This window comes from Cryptomeria japonica, chromosome 1 (assembly GCF_030272615.1).
Source record: "Cryptomeria japonica chromosome 1, Sugi_1.0, whole genome shotgun sequence".
Classification (NCBI taxonomy): domain Eukaryota; kingdom Viridiplantae; phylum Streptophyta; class Pinopsida; order Cupressales; family Cupressaceae; genus Cryptomeria; species Cryptomeria japonica.
The window spans coordinates 325,946,951-325,959,759 of NC_081405.1; the positions used below are offsets into that span (position 1 = coordinate 325,946,951).

Here is a 12,809-nt window from a genome sequence, read left to right on the forward strand (position 1 = left end):
ATTCCCATTCTCGTAGACAATCCTTCATGGACAATCATTTTCAAAAGAAAAATTCAAAAGGATAGAATCTCCAACCTTGTAAATAGAAGTTACGGAAAGACAAATAATTTTGATGAAGCACAAGCCAATCCTCGATCCAACCACAATCCAAAGCCAAGCTCCCAAAATCCAAAATCTTCCAAATGAAAACTTTTCTCCCAGCAAGTCAACCCCCGACAAAGCTTAGAAAACTCAATATAAAATAATTAATCCAAAACCATAACCCATCATGCCCAACATCAAATAATTAAAATATTATTAATCATACCAAGCCTTTCCAAATTTAAGGTGAGAATAATAATAAAATCATATTATTTGAATCTCTAAATCTCACAATCAATAATAAAAGAGGGTAGGTAAGGTAAATAATAAATAAACAAATGGGTAAAAGAATAAATAATAATAAATAATAAATAAACTCATTAATCAATAAATAAAATAGAAAGGGCCAATGAATAAAATAAATAAATAAAATTCCCACTAAATGTTAAACCACAAAATAGTATAATAAATAAACAAACAATTAAATAATAATATCTTCACAATCACAACTTTCAACAGGGCCAATCATAACAAGGGGTAAGTAAATATATAATAACAAATAAATAACCAATAAATAAATAGATAAATAAATAAACAATAAAGGAAATAGGTAAATAAATAATTAAATAAAAAATAAATAACCCAACAATGAATAATAAATAAATAAATAATAAATCCAACAAATCCAACAAATCAAAAGCTCAAATAATAAATATCAAATAAACATTAATGAATAATAATATTAATCACACATTAATATTAAATATTAATGTCATCCATTAATTTAATTTAATAGTTAATAAACTATATAAACCAATTAATTAATTAATTAATTAATCACAACTCACAAAGCAACCCAACAAAAGGTTGAACAACATACCACATGACACTAACATGATGTCACACGCCTAGACACTAACTGACAAGGGTATCAAATTAAGCCTAGAGTGTAGAATGGTATCTCATGTCACCTCTGATCAACTTGTCATTGGGATGAAGACACGCTTAGACTTGTGAAGCCAAGTGGAGTTGATGTCTAGTACCTACAAACCTATCACCACCAATACACATACAATAACATATATCATGGAGTAGACAGACAAATGAAAGGGAATCGCAACGTTATATCGTGCTCATGAATGAGTGGTATGATATCGTCCCTAACATAGCCATAGTAGAAGACAGTCATGACAACCAAGAACTATCATAATCATCATATCAATTACAGTCGTGGAGTGAGGTTAGCAATACCATCAACTCGCCATAAACAAATATGAACCTCACATATAAAATGAGTACATATAGACCATCAAATATGAGTCTATTCATCATAATAATCCATGAATATCATCATCCACATGAAGCCATAATGTCAATTGTAAATATGATATGTCTATCATCAATAATAAAGTATCCAAGTCATAGATAAATCCATAAACATCTATTAAAAGCATCATAAAATAGTCTAAGTTATATCAATATAGTTTATTCATGTGCACAAAAATAAAGATGAATCAAGGAGGGGCACTACAACATGCACACACACACACAATTTCCAACCTATACATAGATAGATCAAGGACAACATGACTATTAATTAAACACTTCTTTTAGGTTCATAGCATCTCTCATACTTTCTAAAGTTGAGAGATTTTATATTGCATTAATAATATAAAGAGATAAGCTTTATTTTCTTCTAGATGGAATAATCTAAGCATAAAATGAGGTTATTTAACATGGTCATGCATTGAAAGGCTTGGAACTATAAATGGTCAATTGATAAGAACAATGAAAAGGAAATGATTTAGAAAGTATAATGTGGATTTTGATTTAGTCAATTTTGGAGCTAAAAAGGATTCAAAGACCATGTGAGTAGAAAGTTTGGCATATTATTTCATGAAGTATTTCATTGGAACTGATACGCAAATTGTATACTTTGCACAATAATAATATTCTATGTCAGTTGATAGGTTGGGGGTTCTAATGACAACTATCTCTCCTAGTCTTATGTTTTTATGCATGATAATGAAATGAATGAATTATTCAATCTTATGAATGTGTCTATGACGTAAACCTTATACACTCTTCTATCTTATTGTATCTTAAAATAGATTGAAGTAAAAATTTGATTAGTCTTATGAAATATGTGCTATCTCTCTATCTCCATATGTTAAGAATTGAACATTATGTGTGGCTAATGAGTGTGTTCTTATACATTCTATCTTTCTTGATTGTGTCTTTTTTGGAGGAAAAAATGAGAACTTAGTGAATAGGTTGCTATGATCTCTCTCTTATGGTTGTGAACTTTTGATAAACAATTTAATGTAGTTTTTGAACCTAATGAAGAAATGATCATTTTATGGACTCTTGGTGAAAGTGCTAAGATTAAAACGGTCTGTGTTTGCTTTTAATGAGTCCGTTACACTTTTTTACTCTTAATGAATCTAAGGAATGGGCCATGTGATGGTATGTTTAGTGTGTACTATTTTGATGTTATGTGTGCTTATATTGCATTGTGTTCCATGTTGTATTGATCTATATACAACTCTCTACTCATGTGTGTTGTGCTTCTAATTAGAGAGTGTGCTATATTGAAATGCTTGTCATTCCCTCCATGTTGAAATTGATGTAATGTCTCCATTCACGTGTATCACTAGCACATCTCTTCCACGTGTATTTTGATGCTTATTCTAGTGTTGGCATGTAGACGGTGACAACTGTGTATGTGTGTACATTTTGATTCTACTTGTGTTATATTTATGAACACACAAAATTTGTTTTGTCCATTCTATCATGCTAATATCCTTAGTAAAATTTAGGCCTTACAATAAGGGAGAAGATGCATTATGTAAAGAAATAGAGGAAGCCAATATATATTACTAATATGGTTAATAATGTTAGTACTAGAGGGTTTATCATGAAATGTACTATAGAGAGATATTGCTAGCTATGAATGAGAAGTGGCGTTAAAAATCTCTTTGACAAGTAATTGTCTACTAAATAGATCTTGTATCTCCACATTAGCACCATGATCAAATAATATTACTCATGATGAGAAACCTAAATGGGAATTCCTAATTAGAAAATTGAGATGCCATATGGGGTTTCAAGTGCACAATTCATCTCAAAGTAAAATTAGGGTTATATCTCCTGGCATAAACTAACACTAAAAAGATAATTAATGATAATCAAGGGTAGCTATGAATATAAATTTAAAAGAATATAATTATCCTCATATCAAAAAATATTTAAAAGAAAAAATAGAAGACAAAACACCAAAGGGAAACCTAAGGGAGATATACGAGTGTAGGGGTCTACCAAATGTTTGGGAGAATAAAATTTCTTTTAACATAAATCTGGGGTAAATAAGTAATAAAAATACTAAAATAAATGCTTAAAAATTTTACTTGATAAACTAGCCATATTAGTTGAGACTTGATGTGCATATGTTTTTTTATTAATAAAGCAGTGAGAACAAGGGCACTGACCCTTTACATAGCATAACTATTAATGAAACCATAGTGCAGAAACAACACTATAACAACATTAAAAACAACTAACAACAAAAAGAGACCAAGTCTTTAGAAATCAGAAACAACATCAGAAAACATAAAAACAAACTATAGGGGTACCTTTCACACCCCAGTGGCATCTATGGCACTATTCCATTCATTGGACAGGAATTTGTAAAGGTCCCTAGCCTCCTTCTTATCCTCCTCCGTGTCCGCAGTACATTCCCTCAGCAGAGAGAGGGTGAGCATCGAGTTGTGTAACACCTGCAAATGAAATTTGTTAAGGCCCACCATTTGGGCATCCTAGGCCTCCATCTTGTTCTTGAGCCAGTTGACATTGTCCATGATCGTCTACAATTCAAGCACGGGGCCCAGGTTCTCAATCCTCTGTGAGATGTCCAACACATCCGTGTGCAACTTTTCTATTTGTTGTAGAGTAGGGACACCCTGGGGGTTCACAACAGCCATGTCATCCGTAGTCTTTTCCATCTCCTTGGGTACATCTTCACTAGGGGGGCTATCAATGTCATTACCCAAGCCCATTAGGGGGAGAGATTGCATCACCTGTTCCACCATCTTTAAATCCAGGTCCAAGTTACCAGAGTCTAGGGATTTTTTATCAGAAATTTCCTCACCCATGACACCCTGAGTGCCCATGTTAATAGGGGTCGTATCCTTAACATCAATAGGGTCCTAGGTTTGCATCGCAGAGTTGCCCGTGTCAGCGGCACCAATAGTGGTCGGAACCATGGGGTCCCTAGTCATATCCACATCCCCATCAGGGACCCCATAGTGGTATTAGGGTCCTCTCCCTCCTTGTCCCCAATGGGGTCCTCCTTCGAGTCAATATTTTTGATCACCGGGGTCTTCTTCTTACGGCTTTTAGAGGCTAGTCTAGAGGATCTCCTTTTAACCTCATAATTAGGGGAAGGATTGTCATTCTCAGTATCCTCAGAGGATGAATTGTCATCAAAGACAATACGTTTGTGTTTAATAGGGGTTTTTCCTTTGCCCTTGGATAGGGAGCTGGAAGCACTGGGAGAGGTTGACAGAGTCAAACTGGGGGAGACTGTAGATAAGGAAACAACAGAGGCATAAGAAGGCAGATACATGGTGGTCGTAGAAAAGCCTTCATGAGGATACTGTAAAAATCTGGGGAAGGCCATAGATAGGGCGGCAAGCTGCTGGGGAGTAGGCATGGGGGCCTGAGAGAGTGAGAGGTTTTGGGGGGGCAAAGGGCCTCATGAAATTTATACAACCTATAAATGAGGCCCTTGTGAAGGAGGTAGGGCGGCTTATTTCCATGCTTAGGATCCATGGTGTCTTTAACAAAGCTTTCAATAGAGTACAGTAAATAAAAGGGCAGGCAGAGCAAATCATTATTATGGAAATGATTGAGAAGGGGAAAATGATAGTAGTAGAATACCTTGTGCCTGCCCTCGAGAGTGAAGTACTTCATGATCATAAGGCAGGTCATGTTCCATGGGTGTTTGAGCTCCTCCCGAGTAAACTCGCCCTGGATTTTGACAGGTTCTTCGGGGTTGTGGAAGAATCGTTTCAAACCTTCGCTATAGGCAACATGGCTGGTACGCTTCCAGTGTCGGTCGTCTAGGGTCAGCTTCATAGCATGGGCAATAGTCTTCTCAGAGACATAAAATGAAATGTTGCCCACTGAGACACGCCTCCTAGACCAAGAGGAGGCAAAAGCAGTTGAGAGCTACTCATTGTGGCCCTGCAGACAGTCCAAAAAATTGGCAACCCCTCCTTCAACACATAAATTCCAGACCAGGGGATCATTTTTGAAATCATCTGGATTGCTCGGTTCGTATCTAACTCTATCGCCCCCCATATCCTTTGCCAACAAAACTTCTTTAATCATGAAAAAAAATTCACAAAGAAAGTTGTAGAGACCCTTCTAGAAGCAAACCGAGAAAAGATAACGAAAAGTGTGCGAGCCCGGCATCAATAAATGAGACATGAAGTTGGGCGCATGGGAAAAATTGAAATCACTTTTAGAAATTATTTCCTGGTTACGAGGCATGAAGAGCCAACAAATACCGGCGGCAACCAACACGTTACCAATCCAATCGTACCTCATCATGACGTTGTAAGCCCAAAAGAATTGCCAACAAAGCAACATGTCCATCACCGCCAGCCTAGTCAAACGAGTCACCACCACATCAGAAAAGATCGAAGGGATATACTCATAATTTGAATTATGAAACCAACACCTCCAGACTACCCCAAGGGAAGAGAGGAGAGTAAGGAAAACACTTGGCAGCAACTCAATCATTAGTAAGAATTTTGGATTTCTCTTCCTGAAGAAGGAAGTTAACATGGTCTGGGAGGGAATTGTGACTCCTCCAACATCTCAAGCCTGAGAGATTTAGTTGAATGGCTGCCAGGGAATCTGCCACTCTGTTGCCTTCCCTGAAGACATGCATGATTTTAAACGAGTCAAGCCCGAAGATGAGCCTCAGGGTGTCCCTGATGGTTCCCTCAATGGTCCAATTAAGCTTATTCCGCCCTTTGACAACATCAATGATGAGCTTGGAGTCACCCTCAATGTCCATAATCATGATTCCCATGGTGAGGGTGAGACAAATTCCCCAAGCTAAGGCCATAGCTTCAGCCTGATTAGAGGAATGCTCATTCAGGTTACCCGCATAAGCAGCAACAAGGGCCCCCAAATGGGATCTGATAACTCCTCCACCAACAGCCAAACACCCCCTGGAAGCCCCATCAAAATTGAGTTTGAAATGTATAGTCGGAGGGGACCAGACTGTGCTTTGTCTTAGGAGTCTCTTAGAGAAGTCAACAAGAGAGAACGAGGGGGGAATGTTCCAACATCTAGCAATTTCCGAGTCCCAGGTAGAGGGGGACTTGGACGTCATCTGGGTTTTAGAAACAGAGATATTCTCAAGAATCAACTTAAGGAATCAAGCAAACACAGTTTCCACAGAGGTCTCTTTGTCTCTAAATATCTTGTCATTCCTTTCCTTCTAGATACTCCAACTCACATGAGGGGGGATCTGCTTCCACAGTTATTGGATTAGGGGGTTGGAAGAGGGGCCCCGAAACTCTTGGGATAAATTTAACAAATTATCATTCATAATCCAACAGATATTGAGCTTGTTGTAGACCATCCCCCAAAGCCCCCAAGTAAAGGCACAATGGAGGAAGAGATGAACGAGACTTTCCTCATCATTTTTGCAGAGGATGCATATGTTAGGGAATTGGAATCCCTGCTTGACCAAATTGTCTTGGGTCAAAGTTTTGTTGAGAAGAGCAGTCCACCAAAAGAAATTAACCTTGGGGATGAGTTGGGGATTCTAGACCTCTTTCCAAATAGAGGTGTAAATAGGTTCTCTTAGCAAGCTGGTGTAGGCAGTTCTGATAGAGAAGCCTCTAGAAGGGTCCCACTTCCAAATGAATCTATCGTCCCTAGGAAAAAGGGGGAGGAACGTACCAGCCAAAAGCTTCTGGAGCTCTCTAGCAGCAGGGAGGAGGAAGGGATGATCAATGCAGCAGTCCTCCAAGGCCCTCCAAGTGCAGTTGCTGAAATAATCACTAACCCTTTCTCCAAATAAGCTTTTGGTAGCATCCTGGAGCCTTCTAAGGGAGGGGGAAGAAGCAAGGGGTTTCTCTCCCAACCAACAATCCTCCCAAAAGAGAATATTCCTTCCATTTCCAATAAGCCACCTCAAGCCATGAGATAAAGGGTCCCTGCAGCTCAAGATGTTATTCCAAATTTTGGAACCCCTGGGAAGGCCCTCCTCTTTCAGAATAGAGGAAAAGTCCCCATTACTGAGGTATTTGGCTCTAATGATCCTGGCCCTGATGTGCATATAATAGTCAAGTAGGGAAGGTTAAGATTGATCTTAAATTTCAGTTTAAATTGTAAGAGTTAAAGGGTCACATATGACCCAAGTCATTAATGCCAAGAGGCATTCTACGATGGCAACAATGAGTAGAGTGTAATGGCGTGTGTTAATGTTAACAAAAACTCTTGCCTTTTAGCTTAAATTTGACAAACATTTACATGTCAAAATATTAACATTAGTTATAACCATAATATTTTTAAAATAAACACCATGTAAAAACAAAGTATGCCCTCATCATACTTAAGTTTTATATACATATAAAATGAAAATAAATATATTTTAAAATATTAATCTACTATTTCATAATTACAATGTATACAAAATATTTTTTTAATTATTTGTAGACATTGAGAATAATTAATTTAGTTAAAAAATATATTTCATAATTTTTAATTTTTTATTATATTTTAAATAATGATAAAAAGTTTAAAATTTAAATATAAAAAATTAGATATAAATAATCACATTTTAAAAATTATAATTAAAAAATTGTATCATAAAAGAGAAAAACAATATAATGAAAATAAAACTTAAATGAATATAATTTAAAATAAAATAAAATAGTTTTAAGATAAATAAAATAATTCATATAATTTAATGTAATATAAAATAATTTTAAGATACATTAAATAGTTTCAATTCATATCTTTGGTATTTCTTTAAATAGATACATTTAAAACATAAATACAAATAAAAACTAATAAACTTCAAACTACATACCAAATATAAAAAAATATTTTTATTAATTTTTTATTACATAAGAAATAACCTAACAAAAATAAATCCAAAATGATAGACAAATTTCACCATTACATTAGAAAACACCCATTTGCATTTGCCAATCATATTGTTCAATCACTAACATTGAAATTTTCATCCACTCAATCTTATTTGCCAATCTTACCATTATTCTAAAACTAGTATACCTATATTTTAAAAATATATGTAAAATATGCCGAGAGATATCTTTTAAGAGTTGTGAATCCAGTTGGAAATAAGTGGCCAGGGTTCTATTTTAATTAGAGTAATAAAATAACACCTCAACAAAAACTGAAACATGGCCCACTGTGGGCAGGTGAGTCGGTCTGGGCCTCCAGTAAGGGCCTCTGGTGCCCCTACTAAACTGCAAGATTGTTAAGTAGACTGCAATGTGCATGCATTTATTTTAGTATTTCAACACCAAACAAAATCCACTTACCCCATATTTGTCCAAAAATATGCAGGTGCTTTAACTCTCTGCTTCAATTTATAGGTGACGCCCTAAAAATATATTCTGTACTTCTGTCTAAGGCTGGGGTCATATGGGGAGTTTTGGAATCTATTTTGAAATTCAGGTCTTATGAAAGCAAAATATAAAAAATGCAACAGGATTAATTGGAATCTTTTCCTCAAACATAGCAGCCCCTATTTTTTCGGACTGCAGATTTGAGCAGTGGAAAAGGTGGGGGGTTACAAATTGTTTGGCCAGCTTTTTTCTTGACATAAAGTTTTTCTATTTTTTATTAATTTTTTTTTTTTCACTTTATAATGATTTTCTGAATGTGCTAATAATATTCATGAGACCACCAGTTTCCATAAATGTCCTAACTTAATCTTTTAAACTTAAAATTGTACTACTTTTAAATTATCCTAAAAAATCTTAACAGCACCCACTGAAAAATCATTCCCAGCCTGAGAAATTATAAGCAAATCATTGAAGTCCAAAAAAATACAATAACTAAACCATTTTCTATGAACATGAAAAATGTTAATGATATCAAATTTCCACAATCCATAGTTTCATTGTTAATGTTGTTCTATGTGAATTAGACTCAGAGAACGTTTTGTATCAACACAATCTAATCCAGAAAGAATAACATTAACAACATCAAAAAAAATATATATATTGAATACAGATCCAAGAACTAGTCTGCTTCAAATCCAGTCTTGTGCTTTCATGGTACTTGTTCAACGTAAGGAATAGTTCAAAGACCAAGTCTTTTACACCTCCACAGATGGGAAGTTTTCAATAAGTTCTAGATTGAACTGCAGTCAGGTCATAAGTAAAAACTAGATTGGTCTTGTACAATTGGTTATGAAATTCAAATCAGGATTGATTCTGAGTTTATTCAGCATCATCAGCTGTTGAACATGGAATAATCTGCTTTACTATGTCAATATCTCAAGAGAATTGTGTTTAAATCTAGTTGAGAGTGCTCGCCTTAATTATCATGATCTTGAACCATACTGTATACATAATGTCTGGAGTTTCTTAGCTGTACTGGTTAGGAAAAATATATTTAACTTGTTTACCCCTCTTTCTACAGTAACTATGGCTGCAACCCTAGGTAAGGCTATGCTTTAGGCTATGTTTTTGGCTCCTTAACGATACAAAAAAAAAAAAAAAATTAAATTCGGCTGCAGCCCGTTGCTGTATAAGAAATCTAAATTCTTTTCATTGTTTTGAATAAAGGGTGTCTCGATTTTGGAAAGAGATTAGATGAAAAACATAAGAAAACCCAACCCTAATCTGATTTTTGTGCCAGTATAGTAAAGCTCTCATAATTTCATTCCGATCCCCGGGAATCTTTTTTTTTTTCAGATCCAAATTTTACAGCTGTTCAGAACAAGAGAATCTAATGATTATAGCTCTCGTAATTTCATTTTAATCCCTGCCGTGCAGAAGCCCTTATATAAGCATCTGAACCCTACATTCAAAAAGCTCATTTTTTGGGGAAATTCTGTATTATTTTCAGTCTCAGATTTTGAAGCTGTTATAAACAAGAGCACTTATTAATTAAGCTCTCATAGAGCCATTGCAATCTCTGCCGTGCAGATGCCCTTATATAAACATATATCTGAACACAACATTCTAAACCCGAAATTTTTCTTAGAGAAATAGAAAATCTCTTATAATTTTCAGATTCAGATTTCGCAGTTTAATAAACAAAGAGTTCATATTAATTAAAGCTCCCATAATTCCATTGCAATCTTGCCATGCAGATGCCCTTATATAAACAATTATCTGAACGCTACATTGTAAACGCGGAATTCTTTCTAGTGAAATGGGAAATCTCAATCATTTCAGATTAAAATTTTGTAGCTGCTCCAATCTCCAAGAGTCCACAGTTGAAATTAGCAAATGTAAAAGAACCAAATGCAATACTCAAAGTTTATGTGGGTAATAAAAAATTGAGAAATACATTTATCAAACATAGATTGCTTACAAGAAATCAAGAATCCAGTTTCCAAAATGGAAATACCCAAAATTCTGTTGATGGCTTCTGTCAATATACAGAGTCACATATGGGCGTTCTACCGCTAAGCTGCTGGCCCTCCTTAGATTCAGGATCTGATGAGAACCTGGACTGAGCATCCAACGAGAATCACATCTGGGCTTTGGGATCTCTAAACATTTCTATCACCGAATCCGGTATCATGATTGCCTTCGCTCTGTGCATGAGGGCTTTCTTCCAGTAAACTGTTTGCTTCTTTCTCTCCATCTAAGACCCTTTTCTCAGATTGCTTAGCATTAAATAACTGCAATTTCAAATGATTGTAGAAACAAACCCCCAAAAATGCCAAAAAATACCCGATCAAATTAACCCCAGTAACTCTATCCTTAATCACAGACCATGAAATAGCAATAAGAATCCAATCCTTCACCACCCCTGCAACATTCATTGTTAGGGCAGATGTTTTACCCACAAGAAGAAACACTGCCAAGTTAAGCAGAAAGGCACATAGACAATTGGCACTAAAGAGTTTAAAATCAAGATAAAAGGAAGAAGAGGCTATTAAAACTGGGTACTCAACTATAGCCCAAGGAATACACAGGAACACAAAACAGCAAGGTGCAACATAATACAATGTAGTAATGGGATTCAGTGTAATCCCATTGGCAGTCAGAAGTATCTGAATCAAAACTAACCTTGTTGCTTCAAAAACAACTGCACCCAGCTGCAACATGACCCCCAACGTATTGAACAGTGCCTCTCCATATGCAGCAATGCCAACCCCTACAGAGATTCCAACCATGTTGGTCATTGTTTTAGAACTAAATGATTCCTTCTTTAACAGAACTCCAATGGAATAGACTGCAACAGGCATGAGGGCCTTGAGCATCTGGATAAAGGACACAGACAGGTATATATAGGCAGAATTTGATAGCCATAGGCTCAAACAATAGAGTGCACTAATGGGTATCACTGAAGAAACATATATTTTCTTTGTCATGCCCACAGGCTTAACAATCTTGAACACACCAACCAATGCAAAAGCAAGAACAGAACAAAAGGCCATGTGAATCATGGTGAGGCTTATTGGAAAGGGCCAATTGTACAACTTCTTGTCCAAAATGAATTTATTGAATAGTATGACTGTAGAACTCAAGAATATCCATAGCCCAACATAAGCATAGCTTATTAGGATTTTTCTCACAATTCCCATCTCTGCTGCCATTATCACAAGCAATAGGATGAACACAAAATCATGCAGGAAGGATGAATTGTGTCTACAGACCTCATACGCGCCTGTTTGGATATTGCCAATTCTAATCTCTAAAAAATTGGCTTTTACGTTACCAAATTAAATGTCCCCACTAGTCAAAAGTCAATGGATTAGAGCAGCTACCCCGGAACAGGTTGGAAGTGGTAAAAGATTCTTGCTGCTATCTGTCAACAGGATTAATTTTATTTTAGTAGGGTAAAGGACCCACTAATTCTGCAGTTTGGCATTTGTCATATATATTGTTTATATAGGGCATCACTTATCCTTATTGTTCATCCAACTTTCTCATTACAAATTTTAAAGAAATCAAAAAATGATAGCTAAAAGTTCGTTAATAAATTTGATATGTAATCAATAGCCATCACATTATTACCGAGGCATTTGTACATAAGCACTGGTAGTTTTTCAGGTGGTTGTAATGCATGGTTATTGGGGTATCTTTAATTAGGTATCCAAGGACACTTTGTAAGGATCATTTGTTTGGTAGTTAAGTTGCATACCAAGACAACAAAAAAATATCATCAAAATCCCATATATGTACTATTTAGAATGCGTGGATAAGGATTATTATTATTTTAATTTTTCTTCTCATATGTTATTATATAAAAAATTATGTATAATTAATAATTGTATATTAATTAGTATATATCAAATGATTATTAAATACAAATATTTGCAATCTTGCTAGCTAAGCATAGCAAATATACAATTTTTTGAAGTCATTTTGATTAGAATTTAGTCAAAAGAGTTATAAACATTATTGTCTGGTCAAAATTATTTTAATTTTTTAGCAATGATGATGATTTTTAAATATCTTTAATAGTGACAATAAGTAATAACATTA

The 12,809-nt window shown here is 35.3% G+C and overlaps 1 protein-coding gene across 1 annotated transcript; it reads right to left on the reverse strand.

The window, feature by feature from the left end:
* Positions 1 to 10,517: 10,517 nt before the first annotated feature.
* LOC131073153 (probable sugar phosphate/phosphate translocator At4g32390) lies at positions 10,518 to 12,096 on the reverse strand. The gene has a single exon (XM_058009538.2). It carries the CDS (start codon positions 11,915 to 11,917, stop codon positions 10,865 to 10,867), a length of 1,053 nt encoding a protein of 350 aa, XP_057865521.1. The 5' UTR covers positions 11,918 to 12,096; the 3' UTR covers positions 10,518 to 10,864.
* Positions 12,097 to 12,809: the final 713 nt, after the last annotated feature.